At 40.8% G+C, this 24946-nt stretch overlaps 1 protein-coding gene across 6 annotated transcripts in view; it reads left to right on the forward strand.

The window, feature by feature from the left end:
* slc25a21 (solute carrier family 25 member 21) overlaps nt 1-24946 on the forward strand; it is a 760401-nt gene that overhangs the window by 535828 nt on the left and 199627 nt on the right. For 5 of the 6 annotated variants that reach the window (XM_070879098.1, XM_070879097.1, XM_070879102.1 and 2 more), the window contains exon 3: nt 3633-3681. In XM_070879098.1, the coding sequence (XP_070735199.1) occupies nt 3633-3681 (49 nt within the window). Of the gene's footprint in view, nt 1-3632; nt 3682-5905; nt 5945-24946 lie in introns of all 6 variants that reach the window. The other variant, XM_070879100.1, reaches the window with a different exon arrangement.

Genomic DNA, 24946 nt, shown 5'->3' on the forward strand with positions numbered 1-24946 from the left:
CGAATACAATCTCCATTGAAGTTGGCAATGACAGGAGCTAATGTACAAAAGTGTCCCACTGTGTACAAAATATAATTCAATCCAGGAGATTTAATATTATAATTATAATTACAATGTTCATCAATACAATATAAAATCTGTACTTACTCTTGCTGACACAACAAGGCTGTTCCAATGCTTGCGGCATTGGTCGGGCTCCCTCGCCTCATGGAACGCCGAGGAGACGACGTCCGCGATCTGGCTCCAAATTTTCCAATACGCCCAGGGTGCAGGTTTCCCAGTGCCATCCTGGGTTAATTCGGCCTACCTGGAGTGCACCTCCTGAACGAGGGCCTCGTTGGCCTCGTCGGAAAAAGGCTTTGCCCTCTTCTGACCCCCCTCCATACTATCTGATGAAGACATGATGATCTCTTCTATTCTCTTTTTACCTCTATTTTATTTATCTTTTTATCTTTTAAATCTCTATTCTCTTCATTTTATGTGTAATTTATCTCTTTTTTAAATCATAACTCTTCTTTATCTCTTTTTCCTCTTTCTTCTCTCTCACTCTCTTTCCTACCCTCCTTTCTCTCTCCTCCTCTCTCTCTCTCCCCCACCACAACGGCCTTCTACGCATGTGTGAATGATCCCTGACCTCCCGAAATGCAGGAAAAGCTGTCCACCGAAAAAAAAATCACATGCGCTTAAGGCCATTGCTGCAGAAGCTTTTGCCTTCCACATCGCTGGCCTATCGCTGGACCCACGTCACATCGCTGGCCTATCGCTGCACCCATTTCACATCGCTGGGCTATCACCGAGGCGAAAATCGCAATTAAAAAAATGGTCGATGTTCCTGCAATCAGTAAGGCTGACACATCGCCAAGGCTGGAACATCGCCCATTTTTTGGGCGATAGCCAGCAAAGTGGAAAGTCTAGCCCCACGTATTTTGCGATTAATTTGCGAGAGTTGGCATTACTGCATCTGTGTTCTTCTCAACCTCTTTGCAGCCTTTGATACAGTCAACAGCATGAGGGAGGGTGATGGGTGGTGATCAGCAGGATGTTTTCATGTCCATATTTGACCTGAAACCATGAGACTTCATGGGGTTTTGAAGGTTCCCAGGTTCACTCCGGTTGACTGCATACCACAGTGTCCCCCCCTCTGGTGGATCTGTCCTGCTAGTGGGACAGAACATACCCGGGAATGGTGATGGAGGATTCCGGGATGTTGGGCAATAGTTACGATTCTCTGAATATGACTATATCAGACTGTTATTTGACTAGTCTGTGGGACAGGTCTGTCAACTTTGTGAGGACTGATGAATGCATAGTGTTCAGCTCCATTCACAATTCCTCATATAATGTAGCAGTTCATGCCCGCATACAGCAAAATCTCGACAACATCCAGGTTTTGGGCTGATAAGTGACAAGTAACATTTGTGCCACACAAGTGTCAGGCTATAACCAACTGCAACAAGAGAGAGCCTAATCACCTCCCTTGATATTCAATTGTATTACCATCACAAAGTCTCCTACCATCAACATCCTGAGGGTCACCATTGACCAGAAATTCAACTGGAACAACTACATAAGTGCTGTGCCACCGAGTGTCTCACCTCCTGATTCCACAAAGCCTTTTCATCACATAAAAGGCACAAGTCAGGAGTGTGATTATAATACTCTCCACTTGCCTGGATAGGTCCAGATGCAACAACACTCAAGAAACTTGACACCATTCAGGGTAAAGCAGTCTGCTTAATCAGCATTTCACCCACTTGTCTAAACATCCACCCCATCACCATCAGTATACTGTGACTGTAGTGTGTTCTATCCACAGCATTAACTGCAGCAACTCCCCAAAGCTTCTTAGGCAGTGCATCTCACACCCAAAACCTCCACTACCCAGAAGGACAAGGGCAGCAAGTGCATGGAAGCATCACCACCTTCAAGTTCCCCTCCAAGTCACACGCCATCCTGAGTTGGACATATATCACTGTTGCTTCAGTATTGCTGGGTTAAAATCCTGGAACACTACCTAACAACATTGTGGGAGCAGCTTCGCCACAGAGAGAGCAGTGGTTCAAGAAAAGGACTCACTGCCACCTTCTCGGATAATTAGGGATGGGCAATACGTGCCAGCCTTGATGCTCATTTTCCAAAAATGAATTTAAAAGTTCAGTTTGCCAAAGTCCTTACTTTTGCATTGTCAGCAAATTTTGAGATTTATGTGCTCCAAATGCCCAAGTTTAAATCCTATGTGTGTGTATGAACATAAATAAGACTGAGCCCAGCACTGACTCTTTGGATGTGCCACTTTCAACTCTTCTCCAATGTGAGCAACACGCATTTACGCTAACTGTTTTTTTCTTGTCTGTCAGCCAGCTTTCTATCCGTGTTTCTACATTTTCTCTTACACCATGATGCCTCAATGTTTCTAACAAGCCTCTTTTGAGATGCCTTCTAAAAATCCATATGCACTAAATCTACTGCATTTCCAATCAGTTACCTCTTCAAAAAAAAACTATTACATTTATCAAACATAATTTGGCTTTAACAAATCCATGTTGGCTGTCAATGATAAACCCAGGCAAAATGCTTACTAATTCTATCCCCAGTGACTCAAACTTAAAATTCTGTGCCATGTTTGAATCGCTCTTAGTCTCATTGCCCCTATCTTCATAACATCCTTCAACCCTCCTGAACTCTCTGTTGCACTGACTCTCATCACTTCCTGTGCTTCCCCCCTCTTTTTGCTGCACTTTTGATAGCTCTGTCTTTCACAGCCTTGGTCCCCTTCTCTGGAATCCCCCTCCCCCTAAACCCATCTGCCTCCGAACCTCCCTTTCTTCCTTTAAGACCCTCCTTGAAAGCGACCTCTTTGGCCAAGCTTTTGGTCAGTCCTCCTAATCTCTTCTTCCGTGGCTCAACATCTGTTTCTCACATGTCTTTATGAAGCGCCTGATGCTTTTACTTCATTAAAGATGCTATATAAATGCAAGCTGTTTTGTAAAAATCTTCAAAGCAGCACCTTACACAATGTTAAAGATGTCATTATATGATATCAACAGAACATTTTTATATTTTACATACAGGTCCAAAACTAAATTTTATCGAAGTTGTTTTATAAAACAAGACTGGATTAGATCTGTCCATGACTGCTTTTAGTATTCATAAATACATTTGTATAACAGCACACAGACTCTCAAGTGATGTTGTATGTCAAACCTCAAAAAGGGCCACATAGAGCTAAAAAATATTTTTTATATTTACTATAGATTCATATGTGATGGGGAATTTTTAAAGCGAGTTGCTAATATGGTCAATTTTTTTAAAAACTTGTACACTACAGATGTGTTTGACGGGCCCAAAATTATTCTCAAGAGTAGAACTGTCAATCAGTTAGATCCCAAAATATACTCTGGTAAAAGTAATTATTATATAGTTGATTCAAGTGGTTTAGCTGATTAGATATGTAATTACTGAGTAGCTTTCTTGCACATAACTATATTATCTGTTTGTTGTACTTCTTTGCTTCTATTTGCCTCAATTCTCATATTTGATCTTTCACACAATAATTATCACCTCTGTAGTGAAGTGTGAACTGTTGTTTGTCCTAATGCTTACTGGCTGTTTCTTCTCTGTCACCTGCTTAGGTCTTGTGGAAATTTGCCTGATGCATCCCCTCGATGTGGTGAAAACCAGGTAAGGCTTTGCTTGAGCAAGTTTTATTGATACTGGAAGTCATCCAGAATGTGGACTGACAGGCTGCTGATTTAAAATGTCAGAGCTTGACTAAGTAATTGGGTTTTTAATGTAATTCCATAATAAAGACATTTTGGAAAACTGATGATTTCTTGATTTGTCAGAAAGTATAACATTTATGCTTTATTGTTTAACATTTCTACAACTAAATGCTTTTTACAGGAATCAAATGACCACAGAATCCTATCAGTGGTAAAGTTACTAACAGAATTAACACCCTGTGCATCTTTCTTAGTTCATATTTGAATTTATAATTTGCAATGTGCTAAATGTCTAGAACCTCTATTGTTTATTGTGTTTACCTGTTTTAAAAAAAAAATTCTTACTTACTTTTCAAATTGGTTTTATTTTAGGGATTTAGCAAGGCAAACAAGTGCTTTGAAGTGTGTCTTGTTTAACTATTCCCATTGACAACCCCAAGGTTACGTGCAAACTGACGCAGTCCCGTGTGTGAATCAGACCTACCGTGCTGTGCATGCATCAGTCTTTAATCAGAACAAAATTCGGCTTCATACCAGTGCCAACATTGTGGGGGGGGTGGGGGGCGGGGGCGGTGGGGGAAGTCAATGGATTATGTTAAGAATAAACCAAATTAGATCCCTTGTTTTGATCAGAGGTTTTAAAACAAAATGGGAACTTTGTTGCATATCATCAGACACATTAAACCGTTTAATTCTGTTTCATCATTAAGCTGATAAGCTACTAAACCATTTGTTGTACATTAACTCCTTCCATTCCAACATCTTGGCTTGTTTTAAATAGATTCTGGTTACAGTTTACAGGGTAGTGCAGCTTACGTTTGACTTAACCACAGATTCACATCACATCAAATTTTTCACTCTTGACTTATAATTGAGTACAGCAGCAAACAGCAGTTGCATGAAAGACCATGTAACATAATATGAGAATGCTAAGGTTGCTGTTCATGAATTGATGCAATTTGCCAATGTACATGAAAAAGACTTTAGTTTCGAAGTTAAATCAACTACAATGATAAAAGTAAAATTTGAAATTCTCACTTTCCATTGTCTTGCACATTGCTTTCAGTCCAGCATTTGGGTTATTTCACATTTCACATTTCAAATGGATACCGTTCTGGCAATGAGGAATTCAGAAAATTTGACACTTTAAGAATGTGAGGACTAATACTGTCATTGCACATGAAGAGTAATTCTCATTTAAGACAAAGTTCAAAGATTCGATCAAATCGTGACTTGCACAATTCATTCCATGCAGTATTACTATTATAGAGATGGCAATATTAATTTAAACAATAATCACAAAATATGTTACAATTGTCAGAAAACTTAAATTTTGACGTTATAATCCATTTTGTTAGTGATTTTGTCATTCACATTTGTTTCTGTTGAATCTTAAAATAAATATATATTTTTTGCAGGAAAAACATAACATTTTAAGTTCTTTAATTCATTGAAAGTATATAGCTCCTAGCCATTTTTCACCAAACACATTTGTTAAGCTTTATTAGTAGGCTGTGGCAACAATGTGGTTCTATGGTTGAAGTGAGGAGAGTTCCACAGCGGCACTGGGATGAAGTTATGGCTTTTCATTAACCTGGAAACCTCCTATTTACATGGTTCACAGCCTGGTCTCAGCTCACTTGGAGGTAACAAAGGGTGTCGGGCCCAAGATGCAGCAGGGGGCTCACTCCTTTAGGGCTGCCATCTGAATCTGATCAGGTCAACTGTTTTAACTCCTGCCTCATTAGGGGAAATAAACAGGAGATTATGGTTCATGTAAGGATCACATTACAGAGAGCTTAAGCTTGTTCCAGACATTAGGTAGCTGATTATTTTTTTGTGGATGCCTTGCTGTTTCTCCTTTAGTCAAGAATGCTAATTTGACTACTTTTTGATAAACTTGCATTTGTTACAGATCGAAAGAAAGCAGTAAAGTAACTAGAAAGAATGTTAATAAAAGAAGACATGTCAGTCACTGGGACAGCTCATCTACTGGGGCTAATGTCAGTCTGCTGCAGAGACTTAGTACTGATGAGGGGTACTAACTCAGCATGCAAGTGGTGCTTTGCCGTTGACATTTAAAGCATCTGATAACGTTGACTGCAGAACTGTTAATTTCAGGAGAATGCTCTCAGATTTCGCATTCCAATACATGAACATGTACTTTTTTTTTACTGTTGTAGGCCCTTCTAAAGACAAGAAAGAAGAAAAATAAAACAAATGTAATACCTTATTGCTTGCTGGAGGCCGACAGTATTCCTGACAGTTTTTATGGTCTTTGGCACATCAGGGGGATGTCAGCTGATGTCACATTGATTCAGGGTCACTCACATGCACTTGAAAGGTGGTCAGAGGGAGAGCAATTGTTTGTTACTGTTGTGTGTAACATTAACTTGGCTAGGAAAGGAAGTGTACAAAGTTTTGTAAAAACACAAGTGTTTCCTTGCTGATCCCCAAACAGTTCATTATCTACAGTGCCTAAGGCAAAACTAGGTCTACTGTGAAGAGTGAACATACCCCTACATCCTAAAATCACTCTTTATGACTACAAGACTGCTGACAAGCATACTTATTATGTAAACCAATGTATATGAATGGGAATAGTTGGTGTTTGCAACCTTGGAGAATCTTAAATTCAAACATTTGCAAATTGGGCTGAAAACATTAATGATTCCCAAAACCAACCAAATGGCCTGTCACTTCCAATTGAAAGTAATGAAACTCTTGACATTTCTGGGTGAGAAGGGGTTAAGGAGAAAGTTGATTATTTATCAGACTATACTGTTTATAAGTACAAAGGTCGAAGATAAAATCTACATCATGGACCTTAGGGAATTGATGATGCCATCTCCACAAGTGAAGCCTTACTGTTTCAAAACACTTTTTCTCATAGGACTGCATGAAGGTTTAAAAAGTTAATCCGTGAATGACATTCATTATATTATACACAAAATTATGGCAACCCGGGAATGATTACAAACTAGTGAACTAATTTTGTGGTTCAGTTTTGGGCAATGCACCTTAGGCAGGATACAGTGCAGATTTACTAGAATGATACCAGGGCTTAAAAGGTTAAATTATGAGGACAGGTTGTTGGTTGTATTCCCCTGTGTTTAAAGGTTGGGGTCTAATTGAGGTATTTAAAATGATAAAGGGATTTGATAACATAGATACAGAGGAGCTATTTCCTTTGATGGAGGCGGGCGGGGGGAATCTAGAACAAATGGGCACAATCTTAAAATTAGACCTAGGAGTGAAATCAGGAAGCACTTTTTCACACAAAGGTCACTGGAAATCTGAAACATGCTCCCCAAAAGCCTGAGGATGCTGCATCACTTGAAATCTTCAAGGATGAGATTGATAGATTTTTGTTCGGTAACGGTATCAACGGATATGGAGCAACGGTGGGTACATGAAGTTGAGGTACAGATCAACTTCTAACTGAATGGCAATGCAGCCTCGAGAGACCTATGTTTCCTATTGATATACTTGCCATTAAATAAGATAATGCATGACCTTTGATGGAATTATTTTTAATGTGAAAAAACTTTAAAAAAAAGAAAGTTGTGACTAGTTGTTCTTTAAGAAACCATAGCATTTCCAATGTACAAATACTGTGAGATTAAGAAGTAGGGCAGTTGTGTTAATGTAATGTGTAACAGAACAAGTGATGTTTAATAATAGATCTTTAACTGCAACTGGTATCATCTTACATGGATACCAACAATCTTTTACTGGTTGCATTTAACAAAATGTTAAAAAGGCATAAAACTGCAAACAGGCTGTAAAATCTGTTACAAGTCTGATCTACTGATTTCTGCAATGTCTGGAGTGTTCAGCATTTTCTTATACTATTTATGATGCTGTTTTGTTGGTGATCTAATTTGGCAGACATATAAAAAAAATCATATTATTACAGTAAGAAAATGGGACATTTTTGATGCTCATTGCAATATTTCTCCACCATGGTATTCGGAGCTCTAATTAGGACTCACATAACTATGAAATTATAGAAAACTCTTATAAACCTCACTACATCTATAAACTACAAATGGAATCATCCCTGCTGTTTCACTTGACCTATGAACTGCTGAGCAATCGGGCATTTATAAGGAAATTCCAGACATGGCAGTGGTTCCCTCATCAATGTGACCTAATGTTTTGATCTTAAACTAATTGAATATTTCATTTTCCTACCAAAAAATTGAACTTAGGTGCACAAGAAATATTCTCCCCCATGGACTGCATTGAAACACGAATTAAACAAATTACTGCTGGGGTAAATGATAGGTTTATGTTAAAATGCCTGCACAATTTCTAACATATATCCACCAATAACTCTTACTTCTGCAGTTTTGTGCTTTTTGGGCTAAAAATTCGGCAACCTTACGCCCGTTTTTTTGGCGCTATTTTGCCGTTTTTGGCGAAAAATGGCGAATCGGGAAATTCAGAGAAGTCTTGCGCCAGCGGTTTGTACGTATCGCCAGCGTGAAAGACTCAAAATAGTGCTTTCTATAAAAATTTGTCTCACAGCGCACCCGTAGTTAGGACGAAAAAAACTGCCCAGGAAAAACCTACATTGCAGCCCTTGGAACAGCAGTAGGTATGAAGACATGCAAAATAGGTAAGTTAAGGTTTTTATTTTTTAATTCTTTTGCAGCGATTCAATAGTTAAGTGTCTTGTGAATGTTTTGTGATTTTTTATTTTTCGTTTTTCGCAATTTTCGTTTTGGTGTTCTCCCCCCTCCCTAGGTCCAAGTTGCAGAAAAATTGCGGTTTGCGCCACAAATCCTTGTGCAATGCCGATTTTTACCGCTGGGCAAACTGAAGCCAGAATTTTAGGCCTCGTAGTGGTAGTGGCATCATTGCGGTAAATACCGCTATCACCAATAAATGAATTTCTAGCCCAAAATGTGCTATGCAGTTTGTTCCCCCTCAAATCCCGCCACGCCCCTCCTTGCGCCCTCCCATTCAAAACTTAGCCACAGTCCTGCTCTTGCTCCATAGCCCTGTATTTTCCTCTGCTTCAACTATTTATGCACTTTCCCCTGAAAGGTACAATGGTCTCTGCCTGTCTCAATCACTTTCTGTGGCAAAGTGTTCCATGCTCCAACAAACCTCTGTGTCAAGACATTTCTCCTAACATTTCTCCTTCCTACCTTCTGACAGATTTAAATTGATGATCCCTCTTTGTTGAGTCTTCAACTAAAGGAAATAGTTTTTTCTTATTTACTCAATCAAACCACTTCGTAATTTTAAAAACAAGACAAGAAAACCTGCCACTAAGGGAAATCCAGATCCAAATGCAAGTCAAAACTGGGATTAGATTACTGATCTCTTGGTGAAAACCCAACATGGTAGCATTTAAGACACTGGGCATGTATTGTTGCTGTTTACAAAATACAACTTTTTAAACTAATCATTCAGTTATTGAATTTGTAGTTCAGTAGTTTTTACAGTTTTCAAATAACACACAATTCCTATTCTATAGCCTGTATAAAATGATCTTTAATTGTCATATTTATTCATTTGTCAATAATCACCTCTATTGCTATTGACCAGAGCTATCTTGCATGTTGGAAGTGTTCACAATAAATGCTCACATTATTCTGTGAACAATTCATTGGAGGTATAGTCTGTGGGTAGCAACAAGGCACAGTAGCTTCCCCTGATGTTCAGTGCAACTGCAAAATGCTTCATCTAGCATTAAACTAGGATTCAAAGAATAAGCCCTTTCAAAGCCGATTTCAATCCTACCCTGTTAGAATCACTAGGCTCCTGTGTTCAAATGATTTATAGGTGTTCTGTAAAACTGGAGAAATCTAGTATTTTTCAAACTACTGGCATGTTCTTTTGGTGTGAAAATGCTAAATCACTCCTCTAAAGTTAAAAATGATTGTTTGCCAAATAGGTGACGAATACGTTGATAGTCAATAAAGTGGTTCAATGCCATCTCCTGTCTCAGTGCATCATTCTGTCACCACAATGTTCCAGTTGCCAAGACTTCATTTCTCCTCATAAGTCAACTAGAGGTAGCACTTACAAAGTAACACCAATATTTCAGTTTTAGAAATCTCCTGTGCTGGATTTTGAGCATCAAAAAGTGGTATCCAAACAAGGACAACTCTATTTCTCATTGAAATGAATTGGGAACAAAGTGTCTTCAGATGTAATAGGTTCTCATCCCAATTATATCAATAGTATGATATGACAGTGTCTGAATTTAGTGTACATTTTCTATTATAGAAATCTATAATACTAATGAAATATACATATAAAATATGACACAGAATGTAAACAAAAGGAGAGATTAGGAAGGCTAAGAGAGAGTGCAAAAGAAGACTGGCAGACAGCATAAACAAAAATAGCAAGGAATTTCATAACCAATGTCAGAAGAGGGGTTGGGATCAGTTAGAGACAAAGGGGGCCAGAAGCCATCTTGTACTTGAGAGTGAGAGAATGGCAGAAATACTTATTAAATGTCTCACACCAGTTTTCAGAGGGTGAAAATGGGATTGTAGGAATACTTGAGGAGGTTGCGGAATAGTCACTATTGGAGATAAGTGTTAAAAGGTCAGCGTTTAAAAAGGTTAATGGAACTAAAAATACAAATTCATCAAGACCAGATGGCATGAAGCCCAGATTAGTGAAGGAGGTTGGGGAGAAGTTAGCAGAAATACTCACTATGATTTTACAAAAATCTTTGGAAATGATAATTGTGCCAAAGGTCTAGAGAGTGGAAAATGTTACACATTCTGTTCACATTAGGGGAAAGAGAATAAGCTATGAAATTATAGGCCAGTTAACCTTACCTCAGCTGTGAGTAAACTTCGAGGGCTGGGTTTTCCTTCCAGCAGGAGTGGGAGACTTCTGCCTTACTCTCAATCTTGCCGAAACCCAACCCATTTCTTTGGGTCAGGGACCACTAGCCATGCAGGGTTGGCTCCTGCCAAGATTCCCACCACTGAGAGGAACCCAGCCAGAGCTGAAGGAAAGCGAGGCAATGCTGCAGCAGGGATAGCCCTGCAGTACCACAAATGGCAACAGAGACTAATGGGACAGAAAAACCCTGAAAAAGACAAAAACTGCAACTTTGTAGACCTTGGTAGAGACAAAGGTAAATGTATGGGTGCATGATTAGAGAAAGAGGAGGCATTTACTAGGTCCTTGCCTCCATTTTTATACATTGGGGCCATTAACGCTGCTACTAAAGGCCTACCATCACCTTCCACCAGGTGGTCCCATGGAGCAGATAACAAGGGTATGAAATGGCTGGTTCCTTGAGGTTTTTTCAAATTAATGGGCTATGGTAGTGGTGTGCGCAATGCATCTATCTGGATGTTCTCTTGATTTCCATTTATATAACTGATTTGGTCGTAGGCACAGATGGAATAGTCTTGAATTCTAATGTCAAATTAGAGGCATGGCGCCTTTAATGTAGTAAAATGTCCCAAGGCGCTTCACAGCAGCATTATCAAAAATTTGACACCGAGCCACATAAGGTGATATTAGGACATGACCAAAAGCTTGGTCAAAGAGGTAGGTTTTAAGGAGTGTCTTAAAAGGAGGAGAGATAGGTAGAGAGGTGGAGAGGTTTAAGGAGTAAATTCCAGAGCTTAGGGCCTAGGCAGCTGGAGGCATGGCTGACAATCGTGGATGCAGAAAAGGCCAGAATTGGAGGAGTGCAGAGATCTCGGAAGATTATAGGGCTGGAGGAGGTTAAAGAGATAGGGAGGGGCAAGGCCATGGAGGGAATTGAAAACAAGGAATTTCAAAATTGAGGTGTTGTCAGACCGAGAACCAATGTAGGTCAGTGAACATCGGGGTGATGGGTGAACAGGACTCGGTGCGAGGTAGGATACGGGCAGTTGCATTTTTGGATGAGATCAAGTTCACGGAGGGTGCAAGGTGGGTGACTAGGCAGAGAACTTTGGAATAATCAAGAATGCAGGATGACAAATCAGAGTGTATGGATAAATAGAATGTGTTGTTTGTATATATGGATTTTCAGAAGGCTGAGTGAGAAAATAGGCATCGGATGAAGTTCAGTGCAGATAAATGTGAAGTAGATTTATTTTGGGAAAATATGGCAGGTAATTTTCAAATGCTATCTGCTTGTTTTTGATCAATGGAATTATTTTAAAATTGACGATTTTTAATAATGTGGATTGCTTTACCACAACTATTGAGGCAGAGATTATAACATCATTTAAATGGGAATTGAGTAACTATTTGAAAAATAAACATGTAAGAACACAGCCGACAAGAATTTATTAAAGGAAACTTATGTTTGACTATGTTTTCAAAAAGTAACTGATTGGATAGATAATGGGAATATATGGATTTCCCAAAGCATCTAATAAGGTATCCCCCAAGAGGCTTGTTGTAAAAAGTATTTTGGCATACGATGAATTGAAGCAGCATAGATAGAATATTGGTTCATGGACAGGAGACAGAAAGCTAGGGTAAATGGTTGTTGGTTAGATTGGATTGGGATTGTACCCCCGGAGTCAGTGCTGAATCCACTTTTGTTCTCTGTACAAATAGATGAATCAGGACTCGGATACAGGGAGCACTGTCTCAAAATTTGCTGATGCCAGAAAAGTAGGGGGTTTGGCACACAGCAGGGAAGACTGTAAAATACTTCAGGAAGACAGGTTAGTGGAAAGGGCAGACAGCTGACAGATGCTATTTAATGTGAATCAGTGTGAGATAATACATTTTGGGAGGAAAAACAATAAATGAAAGTATACACTTAATGGAAAGACACTGAAGGGTGTGGATAAACAGAGAGATCTAAGGGTTCAAATACATAATTCCTTGCAAGTGCGAATGCAGGTCGATAAAGCCATAAAACAGGTCAACAGCATTTTGGGTTTTATAAATAGGGGCATAGATCACAGGAGTAAAGAAGTTAACAGTAAATTTGTGCAAAGCAGTGGTTAGTACACCGTTAGAGTACTACGTCCAATTTTGGACAACCATTATATAAAGGATGTTAAAGCCACAGTGAGTTTACCATGTAAATTAGTTAGGATGGTGCCAGGGTTGAGAAATTATAGTTATAAGAAGAGACTTGAGTTATTAGGATTATTTCCACTGGAGCAGAGAACGTTAAGGGGAGGTTTAACAGGGTTTGAAAACATATTTTTGGAGGATTTTGACAGAGTGGAAAGGAAAAGACTATTTGTTCTGGTTGAGGAGTGAGTGATGAGGGATTTACCAATCTGATCCACTTTCAATCTAATTACTATGGGTTTTTTTTAGATACACCTTAAGCACCCTTGTTTCTCAACTAGGCGGAGCTGTTGGAGGAATGACTTAACAATCAAGTTGTGTCTAATTAGATACAGATGAAGATGCATTTCAATTAAAACTGGTAATGACGAGAGGTGGGCACCGGAGGGACTGGAGTGCATCATCACGCCCGGCAACCAAATTTTAATTTGATTTTACGTTTTAAAGTTTAATTTGTTTTAATTGCCGGTGCTTTTAGTGTCCCCCTCCCCTTTTATAGGGGGCACTGGAGAAAAAAAAACTGGTAATGATTGGTTCAAGTCAATACAAAACATACAGTGATAGCTTTACTTTCAATAAGATGTTTCATCAGCTCAAAATGAATTCTTTTTCTGCCAGGTTTGACTAGCAATAATTAATTTTCTTGCAAAACTTCTTATTTTATCTTCAAATATTAAACTGTAGATGTTTAAATTCATGCTTTTCGTTCTGAAAAATCCACATTTAATAGGATTCTAGGTCACCATTCGATATAGTTTACAATGGCACCTTTTGCAGTCACACATAAAAAAAATGAAGCAAACTAATGCTTTAGGCACCATTGTAAATGATATGAAACTGCTTTATACTAGTCAAGTCTTCCAATAAAGATAATATAAAATGACTTTGTTAAGGAGAATTTCACATAAAACTATACATGTGTAATCAAAGTTCTATTATTATTGAATGTATTTTTTTACCAAACAAGCAACAAATCTTGCAATAAATCCAGAAAAAAATACTTGGCCACTGCAGGTTAGGAAAATGTTTAAGTTGGCAGATATGGTGATTCTTTACAATGTAGTACATTCATATTTGTGTAGAATTGTGCAGGTTATTACATGTATAATATAAAGAGTCAGCTGTTCTTGAGGTTTTCCCATCTGTACTAAATGCAAGCACATATCATGTAACTTGAGAAAGAACTGGGACTGCTTTATCTTAAAACTTAATCCCTACCTTCTGTTTGGAGTGATAGAGTTTGATGCGATAGAGTTTGATGCATGCTGTAATTCATCGAATGGTGGGTTCCCCAACTTTAGCTAGGCCGTTACAATGGGGCAGAAAATCATAGGGGGTATCAACGTGGGCACACGTGTGCACCTCTTACTATCTGGTTACAGGATGGCACTAGCAGAAGTCTGAGTGAGAGCAGGCCATTTACCTGCCCTCTCAACTGGAAAATGGTGCATGTTGTGGAGACCCCCAAAAATGTTTATTTTTATTTAAATATATAGAAAGGAATCATTCATATCTGCCTTTCTATTATTTAAGTTTTCCAACTCTTCTTAAAGGGAGTCATGTGAGGTACCTTGAGGCACCAAATCTTTCGCAAACCAAGTAACGCTTTAAATTATTATGTGTATATATACATTATAGCACTGAAAATCCGTAGTGGGATGCAGCTTGGCATAGATACTGAGAAGTTTCGCTGCTGATTTCTACCAATGGTATGCACCCAGACCGCGAGGAGCACATCTGGGATACCATCTGCCAAAGAGACCTTTTAAGCGAACAATTAAAAAAAAATTAAAACGTTGTTTGTAATATACGTAGGTGAATGATAAGGTACTAGTCGAAAAGTAAAATTGCTCTGATGTCTTTAAATTTCTCAATACTATAGTAAATACTTTTGCAGCAGAATTTTAAAAGAACAACAGATTGAGGTAGAATTTGCTGTCAAACTAATGGCAAGGTTAATGGTGCTCACCATTATTTATGTGTGAAAGGTACAGTAACTTCAGACAAGGAGCAAATGCGCAATTAAATGTGAATATCCAAAAGTTGCTGTCCGAGTTGCGCTGCTCTGCCGGTAGCTTCACAAAAAGGGCACTCAATATGAGTGTGCCAAGAGTATCAGCTGTAACTTGAATGTTTGTCCTAATTGAGCATACATGATCAGGAAAGACAGAGCTGTCAGGTTGTGTGAGAGTTTAGCACGAGCCAGCAACAAATATGGAACAGATTGAAAGGTAAGACTTTGCAGTATGCATGCTTGGGTCAACTACCTATCAAATTTAAATAGTCTTACCTTTGTTGTTTTCTTAAGGTGTGGTGCCGTTTCCATGCCAGTTCCCACATTGTGTGGGTATGGTACAGAGCATTAACCCTGCCACCACCTTCTGACCGCCATGCTGCACTGCTGTCCTATAGGGGGTGTATTCGAGTGCCACACGGGGCCATTCTTCTTACAACTTTTTTTGGAGAAACCAAAATTAAACATTAAATCAAGTGCTCCCCGATCTGAGGGTCACCCCAGACACTTTGTAACTGCCCTTTTTTTTTCTTTTGTGTTTTTTTGTGGTTTTTTGGGGGGGCTTTAAAATCATACATTTTACAAGTGCCCCCTATAAAAGGGGAGGGGGACACTAAAACCAGGCAATTAAAACAAATTAAACTTTAAAACATATAAAATCAAATTAAAATTTGGTTGCCGGAGCTGACGATGCACTCCAGTCCCTCCGGCGCCCACCTCTCGCGGAAGGCCGTGAGCGTACCGGTGGAGCCATTCTTCTTACAACTCTTTTGATAGGACAAAATTAAACATTTAAGTCAAGTGCCCCACGATCTGGGGGACACTCTAAACACTTTTCACATGCCCTTTGTTTTTGTTTTTTTTTGTGATTTTTGTGGGTTTTTTGGGGGCAGTAAAACCAGAGATATATATACAAGTGCCCTCTATAAAAGGGGAGGGGGACACTAAAAACCCGGCAATTAAAACAAATTAAACTTTAAAACATATCAAATCAAATTAAAATTTGGTTGCCGGGGGGCCATTCTTCTTACACCCACAACATGCAGGAGCACCTGCACCTGATCAGCCATAAACAGGGAGGCCACATTTGCCCAGAATTTCAATTTTCTGTTTTCACATTTATTTTGTCACCTTTTTTTTGTTCCATATTACCTTTGGAAAAGCTTTATCTTTACAAATAAAAGGTTGCAACATGTTTTATCCCTTATACAGCCTCCTACTTTTAAGTGGCTACATTCCTTTACATTTTAGCTGCAGCCCTGCTGATGCCATTTCCTGCTTACCCCATCTCTTCTTTAAGAAGCTCCCAGCACCAGGTCCAATATGGGCTAGAGCTTGCAATGAATGATTTATTTGGACTCACTCCAAAAAATTGCAAGAGATCGGCCCGACAGAATGTCAGTAAGCATTATACTTGTCAGGTTGTGGTGTTAGGATTGAAAAAGATATCCTGTTACGTTATTGATTATTTCAGAAATATAGGCCCTATTTTCAAAACCCCCTTTTCAACTTTTTTCAAACAAATTGTGACAATTTTATTTATGTTATGCAACAGTACAAAAGTTATAAAAAATAAATGCGAGGACTACTTTACATAATAAACAGAAAATCAATCTGCAAAATTTAGAGCTACAGTTTATATCAAAGAACTGGATTTTTGTTACTTTAAAAACTTACAGAAATTCAAAACTAAATATAGTCAACTCCACTTATATATAAATCAGGTATGTTTATGCACTTTTTTGTTGTTTTAGCTATTATGAGAGAAATTACTGGGATTGTAGGGAATGTTTTCTTATATACAAATCAAAGCGTTTCAAAGGCTGCAAATATCATAAAAAGGAAGTTATGTTAAATGTAACTGGAGACAAGTTGCAATATTCCTCTTGTGACTTTAAAGACAGCACAGATGAAATGAAAATGATGTTATGGGTCGGAATTATTTGATAATTTTGTGATTGCAGTCATTGAAATGCTAATATTGCAGAAAGTAGCTATAGTAATTGGTTAAAGTTTGCTTTAAAGCTGTTTGCATGAGCAGACATGATTTAATATTGTGCAATTTAAATTTTAAATGAAGCTTTTTGGTCTCATCCTGCTTTCATGCAAGTTGATGAACATGTAGCAGCAAAAGTTTCTGCTGATATGAATTTTCAGGAAATAGGGCTGCAAAATGTCTCAGCTACAATAAGCATTTGTAGCTTTTATAGGTAATAGAACTAATGAGATATATTGACCAATGCTATCCTGTGTTAAATAGACCTAGTACAGTGGGAATGAATTATATTCAAAATGTACACATTTGAAATCTGGTAGAATGGTTTCACCAAAGTTCATATATGTGTAATTAACAAACTGTTCTCTCCATATAGAATTTTTAAAGCAGTTCTTTAATATCTACCACATTCATGCAAATAGTCAATACAGGGTAACTATAATTTTACCACATTCTTAGGAACGGTTGAGGAAAGCTCTAAGGGGAAAAGGACTGATGACAGTTTTATATATCATAAAATTAATCTATTAAGGGACTGGGATGAAAGTAGCTTGTTAATGATGACTGAGGGCTCGAAGTCAGATGAATTCAGCCAGATTCTACTTAGTACTTAGGGATGAAAGTCAACAGTAAAAAGCTGCCAATAACTTGACATGGATTGACATTAAATGTGACAATCTCAGTCAGCAAACATGAGGATGCTGATATAGGAAATGGAAATAGTGCACGGTAGGAACGCTCTTTTGTAGCTGATGTCGAGGCATATTGTTGAGGCACTGTTCTGTATCCTACATTGTACTTGCCTCATTGTACATGACCCGAGAAGTGCTTCATGCTAATAGGTGGTGCAATGTCAAGAAAGCTGCCATTCCTGGCATTGCCATCTCCCACCTTAATAAGCACAAAATTCCCCCACCCAAGCAAAATCTCTCTCTTTTTATTCTATGCTATGCATTGAACAGAGGTAGATACAGGGCTATGGGGAGACAGCAATGCAGTGGGATTTGTTTGAATTGCTCTAGCAAAGAGCCAACACATCTACGATGCATCAAATAACCTTCTGTGTTGTAAATTTCCATGGTTCTAAAATCTTATAAGCATAAACTCAACCTTTCCAAAGGAATACTTTATATCTTTTTTGAAGTTCAATTTTTTTTTAAACAGTAAAAAATTCAACTTGTGGCAAAAATGGGGGCAAAATGGGATATATTTCAGGGGGTTCCGCCTATAGAACAAGACTGATGGCTATGTACTAGCAATTGCTGCTAAGGAAGAGCAGTTAAAATGGCTGTTGTGCTCTACTACAGACATAATTCATGTCCCCTGATAATGGGGAAGCATTTACAGTGACCAGGAGCAGACTGGACTCTGGATGACTCAATTTACATGAAAGAAAGGGGCCTTGGCAGGAACAAAAAAATAATTAAAGTTCTCTTTAGAAGTAGTAAAGGAACACAAGTTGTGCAGATGTGTCTCAAAATGATCATCGTAAAATACTTTATATTCTTGTGTGATCTCTAGTAGATAACGGGATCCTGCTGTACTTAAATGCTTACCTAAAGTTAAAGCCAGTCTACTGAGTCGGTCGAGACTAATCATAACCAAGGCTACAATTCAAAACCCTAAGGGTAATTTTATCCTTCAGCACATTCTGTCAATTTTAGATAGTCAGAAGTGGTATTATCAATAATGTTGCTTGTATTTATTTAAATTATTGTTTTCATTCAAGATACCCAACACACATAACATACATGAAGGCAAACATGCTGCCTTATCTTACATTGGAAGTACATGTGATGATGATTTACAGAGTACTGAGACATTTTAAAGTTTAAACTACAAGACTTGAATGTTGGAAAAGATTCATTTCAAATGTAATAATAAAGTCACAATAGGAAATGCTCAGTTGCCAAGTTAAGATAACAATTCAGATATATTCTTAAAGTGAGAAGAATGTTATTAAAATGTAATTGTGAAAATATTAAAACCAGCTTTTGTAAAACCTAGAACAACACAATTCTTACTAATGATAAAGCAATTCTAAATTGTGAAGTATTTAGTAAAAGTATTATGCATCTTATTGATGTCTACTTTATTGATATTTTTGACTGAAAACTTTACAATTCTCTCCTTTCACAAGAAAAGCAAGTAATCAAACAAAAAAAATAATAGCCAAACATTTCCACATACAACAACAGGGGGAAATGCTGATGCCATGGGTAATGGTATTACATAAGAAAACTGTGGACCTATTTTAAGAGTCACCTAGTCCGGATGGATGCATCCTAGATTGCTGAGGGAAGTAAGAGTTGAAGCTGCGGAGGCTCTGGCCACAATCTTCCAATCCTCCTTAGTTATGGGGTGGTGCCAGAGGACTGGAGAATTGTGAAGGTTACAGCACAACGGGTGGAGCGGACCAACCTCACACCCATTGTAACTGACATGAGACTTGAGGCATTTGAGGCATGCAGCTGGCGAGCTGTGCATGGTTGGAAAAGGCGGAATATCAGCGGGATCCTACCTGGATCTGGCTGATAGTCGGAGCCTGGAGTAGGAGACAATCCAGCAGGAAGCATGCATGGGCCAGCAGCAGGCCAAAGTATTATTGTGAGGTCAGAAGAAGCATTCTGCTGATAAACAACAAGTCAGCACTACTCTCTGCTGTCTGTCCCTTAGCCACATTTATATCCATGATTCCATTGTCCCATTAATCCCATGGGCTATAATTTTGCTAACAGGTTAATCATGTGGTATTTTGTCCAGCGCCTTTTGAAACACAACATCAACTGCACTACCCTCATCAATCCATTCTGTTATTTCATCAAAGAACTCAATCAAGTTAGTCAAATATAATTTGCTTTTAACAAATCCGTGCTGACTTTCATTTATTAGCCCATACTTTTCCAAATGCCAATTCATTTTGTCCCGGATTGTTGTGTCTAAAAGTTTCGCTGTCATTCCCTTTTTTAAACAGGGGTGTAACATTTACAATTCTCCAGTCCTTTGGCACCACTCCCATATCTAAGCAGGATTAGAAAATTGTGGCCAGAGCATCTGCAATTTCAGCCCTTACTTCCCTCAGCAACCTAGGATGTATTCCATCTGGACCGGGTGACTCTTCTATTTTGAGGACTGCTAACATTTTAAATACCTCCTCTTTATATAGTTTTATCCTATCCAATATTGCTTCTAGCTCCTTTTTTACTGCTACATTGGCAGCATCCTCTCTAGTGAAGACAGATGCAAAGTACTCATTTAATTCCTCAGCCATGCGCTCAGCCTCCACAAGAATATCTCCTTTTTGGTCCATCTATATGTCTATAAACGACTTTTGGGATCCCTTTTATGTTAGCTACTAGTCTATTCTTATACTTTTCCTTTGCCCCTCTTATTCCTTTTTTAAACTCTTCTGTACTTTCTATATTCAGCTTCATTCTCTACTGTATTATGTGCCTTATATTTGGCAGAAGCTTCCCTTTTCTGTTTTGTTTTTTTGACGCACATCTTTTGTCATCCAGGGAGAGCTCTAGCTTTGGATGACATTCCTTTCCCCCTCATGGGAATATGTCTATTCTGTACCCGAACCATCTCCTCTATGAAGGCCTCCCATTGTACATTTACCATTTTGCCTCCCAATTTTGATTGCAATCCACCTGGGCCAGAACCTTTTTAAACTTACAAAGTTAATTCTCCTCCAGTTAAGGGGTGGAAATTCGGTATCGCCCATCTCCTTTTTGGTCCATCTACATGTCTATAAACTGGTGATTTTACCACCAGGCAGTAAATTACAGCTGCCAACCGCAAAATTCAGTTTTAGCACCTAAGGAGGTGATTGGAGCAGTAAATCAAGCATTACACACCACTCCTGAGGTGCTAAATGGCGGTAAGTAGGGAGGTAAAATTTGAGTGGTAATCAGTATTTGTATCTATGCAACAGACATACTGGTGCCATGTGGATTAAATTCAGGCGGTGATATGACACCACACTGCCTCATACTTATCTTTGCTGCCTACGCACTCTTACTGTGAGGGGGAAGATGGCAAAGGCGAGAGCTCATCAGCGGTTCTCCGACGCCGCCTTGGATGCATTCCAGGACGGTGTGGAGAGACGACGTGAATTGTTGCGGAGCGAGACTGGTAGGAGGCCACAGTGGCAGATGTTCTGCAGATTGTGGAGGGAAGTTGCACAGAGTGTGTCAGTGAGAAACACGGTGCCAAGGACAGCCATGCAGTGCAAGAAAAAGTTCAATGACCGGACAAGGTTCATAAGGGTGAGTATCTTTCACATGAACCGTAGCATGCCATGCTCTGAGCACAATATATAGTGAATGCAATCTCTCCTCAATCAGTATGTGTCAGACCCCGTGCTCTTCATGGGTGCAAAGTTTGCATTTGCAGCCTCAGTCACTCCCTTGGCCTGCTTGCACACTTAACCTTCCTGTTCCATTGTTGAGACCCACCATGGTCTTGTTACCTCCTCGGTCTCCAGATACATGTGGAAGATGGTAGCCTCCCCTTAACTCTTAGGTGCTGGCCACCAAATTGCAGCATTGCCACGCCTAGTGCATGCAACTATTCCAAGTGATATCAACCTGTGAAGACTCCCAGACAGTATCATCTACTTAACTATGCAAGGCACTTCGGACAGACAGATAGAAGGACACTAACTCAGATGTTCTGTTTCTTCTTGCAGGCCAAGCTATGTGTTTCGGCCCTCATGGGCCCACAAGTGGGTGCGGTGGCGGCGGGTGACGCCGAGCCCCCTCGGGACAGTGACGGTATGTTGAGGACCTTTGCATCCTCTATCAGATCACTTAGCCCTGACACCACAATTCTTGCCCACTTTCCATGAGACTGGCTTTTCAGAATGCCTTTCCCACTCCTGGCTCCCTCCCCTGCAGGAAACCACTCTTCTCTGGCTTTGTGCTTTCAAATGATGAACCAGAGACCCAGGAGCCTATATGTGAGCCATCCAGTGGATGGTGGGGGAGGTGGAGGACACCTCTTTCCCAGTTACTGAGGAGCCAGCGGCCTCAGCGAACGAGGACAATACCTCAGTCGAGGAGGGCGTGGTCTGGGGAGTTGGAAATGGGTGATGCTCCGGGACCCAGTAATGCCAGGGGGAGGGGAAACTCGGGGGCCAGCTCCCCGGAGGGTGAGTGCACGCTTGAATGATGCTCAGCAGCACTCTGATAAGGACCCGAGCTGGAGGTTGTCGCAAGACAATCATTGCGGATGCACAGCGATCTGTTGCTGTGAGGATGGAGGAGTCCGCCTCAACATTTGCACTTGTGACTCAGCAGTCCATCGAGCTCATCCTTGGTAGATACCAATGGATGCTGGAAGCTCCAAGTGACCATGGGGTCCTAGACATGATGGCACGGGCTTTGGCTGATGTGGCAGTAACCATTGAGTACCAGGCTGAAGCCACGCAAGGCCTGCATTCTGTCATGTCATCAGTGCGTGGTGGCATCAATGCGCTCTCTGCCCTGATGCACACTCATTCTGCTTTGATGCAGAGTCAACTTGATGCCATGCAAGCACTGACTGCTGCTATCGTGTCTGGGTTCTCATCAGTCCAACGGGGAGCTAACGGTGCCGAAACAGGCCAGCAATCTGTGCTCCCCCAGATTGCTCCGGATACTGAGGCTCTGCCTCGGGGGAGGGCAGCATGTCGTTCGAGATGGAACATAATGTCCCCTCTCAGGATGACGTCATTCTGCTTCCCACCACCATTCTGCCTTTGCACCTGGTGCTGTCTGCAACCCATCCAGCTGAGACTGCTGCTGCCCATGCTGAAGTGGTGCAGTCCGCAGCTGGGCCTTTCAGGGCCCGAGTTGGTCGGGGACGTCCTGCTGGGCCATCAGCTGTGTCTGCGGCACTGACAGAGCAACGCTCACTCAGCCTTGCTGGAGGCACTGAGAACCTACTGAGGAGGAGCAAGCGGCGTGGGAGGGGGAAAAGGAAGGGGTGGTAAATCACTGCGGAGGTCCCACTAATCAATGATAGCATTGTGGACATATATGTTGACCTTATTGGAATATTAAGGCATGTACATAGTTGCACTTGCCTCTGGGTGATTATGTTTGCAGGGGTGTTGTTTCATTCATAATTTGCTGCTGCTGATGGCTCTGTGTTGTGCTTGTTTACAGCACACTCTTGTTGATGTTAATAAAGGTTATGTCGCGACTTTACATTATTGTGGTGTGATTTATATACTCGAAGGCTTGGAGGGTGGGGCAGATATCTTCAGCACATTGCCAGGTGAATAGGCTGGCCACTTGGCTTATGTTTCGTCATTTACTAGAATCGCCACGCGATAAGTCTCTGATGAGCAGCCCTTGCAGTGGCAATAGTCTCAGGCTGCCTCCTCCATGGCTGATGCTTCTCATCTTCCTCCTCATCATCCTCATCCTCCTGAGGTGCAGCTGCTATCCCTGGTGGCAATGGCTGGCCCCTCATGATGGCCAGGTTGTGCAGCATGCAGCACAAACGATAAAAATGAATTCTCAATCAGGGGTGTACTGAAAGGTCCCTCCAGAGCAGTCAAGGCAGCGGAAACGCTGCTTTCGAACCCCGATAGTTTGCTCTATAATGGTCCTGGTTGCAATATGACTGCTGTTGTAGCGCTGCTCGGCAGGGATGGTGGGGTTGCAGAGGAGAGTCATCAGCCAGATGGCTAGACCATACCCCTTGTCGCCAATCAGCCAGGCACGCCCTTCATGCAGCGGCTGGAATTGTTGTGCCGCACTGCTCTCCCTCAAGATGAAGGCATCCTGGCAGCTGCCAGGATAGCGGGCATTCACAGCGAGGATCATCTGCCTGTGATCACAGACCAGCTGAACGTTGAGAGAATGGTAGCCCTTGCGATTGCAAAACAGCTCTCCATTGTTGCGGGGGGGGGGGGGGCGCAATGCCACATGCGTGCAATCAATGGCCCGCTGAACCATGGGGAAGCCCACATCTTGGCGAAGCCTGGATCCTGGTTCTCCCTGGATGTGCTGAACTTTGTGTAGTCCATGCATCGTCTGTAGAGAGCGTCAGTCACCTGACGAATGCAGCAGTATACTGCAAACTGCGAGATTTTGCCTATATCGCCTACAGGAGCCTGGAAGGAGCCGATAGCATAAAAGTTGAGCGCTACTGTCACTTTCACTGGCACTGAAAGCAAGGTCCTGTTGCCGACTTCAACTTGAGGTCTGTGTGCAGGAGGTGGCAGAGCTCCGTGACCACCTCCTTGCGGAACTGCAGCCTTCTTATGCACTGCTCCTTGGACATATCAAGGTACGAAGAATGCGCATGGTAAACATTGGGGCGGGTAAGGCTTCCTGCCCCAAAATCGGCATGGACCCACATTGGCCATATCCCGTCTGTGTAGCCAGCGCCTTCGAAGTAGTCACCGCAACATGACGTGGTATGCCAGTACTGCCCCCATCAAGTTGCCGGAGGTAAGAGCAAGATACTACTCGGCAATGGATCCGAAATACAACCCGTCAATGGTGCCGAAATGGTAGCCGTCAAGGTAAGTACTCAGCAGCCGCACCACGCCAACACCTACGCACTCTGCTAGAAGAATACGTAGCACTCACCGCGACCTCTGTGTCCTGATTGCTACTCCCATTATATACTGTCCCAGCATCGTAACTGTGACTTGTGAACGCCAACTTTTTATGGCGAGTTCCCCGTCAGCCGGTAAGTGAGACGCAAAAACTGAAGATTGTGTCACTGGCGCTAGCAAGGCATTGCATGTGTACTAACATCATGATTTCCCTGATAGAACCAAAGTTTGTAGCAGGCGTGACATCGCTGAACACGGGCGCTAAGTCATTTACGCCAAGGCCCCGCCTCTCCAGGGCGCTAACGGCTGGCAGTAACTATTTGCCTAACTATTCTGAGCCTGAAGATATTATGGTCACTGTTCTCCAAATGCTCCCCCACTGAAACATGCTCTACTTGCCTCTCTTCATTCCACAGAACTAGATCCAGCACTGCTTCCTTCCTCGTTGGGTTGGAAACACACTGATCAAGAAAGTTCTCTTTACATATTTCAGGAATTCCTCCCCCTCTTTGCTCATTACACTATACATATTTATTGAGTAGGAAACTCAAAAAATCTGAGTGAGGCAAGAAGAAAACTATGAATGATGGAATTTAGTAATAGAACCGAAATTTTGGAAATGCAATCAGCGCTGAAAA

This window comes from Pristiophorus japonicus, chromosome 4 (genome assembly GCF_044704955.1).
Source record: "Pristiophorus japonicus isolate sPriJap1 chromosome 4, sPriJap1.hap1, whole genome shotgun sequence".
In the NCBI taxonomy this organism is placed as follows: Eukaryota; Metazoa; Chordata; class Chondrichthyes; family Pristiophoridae; genus Pristiophorus; species Pristiophorus japonicus.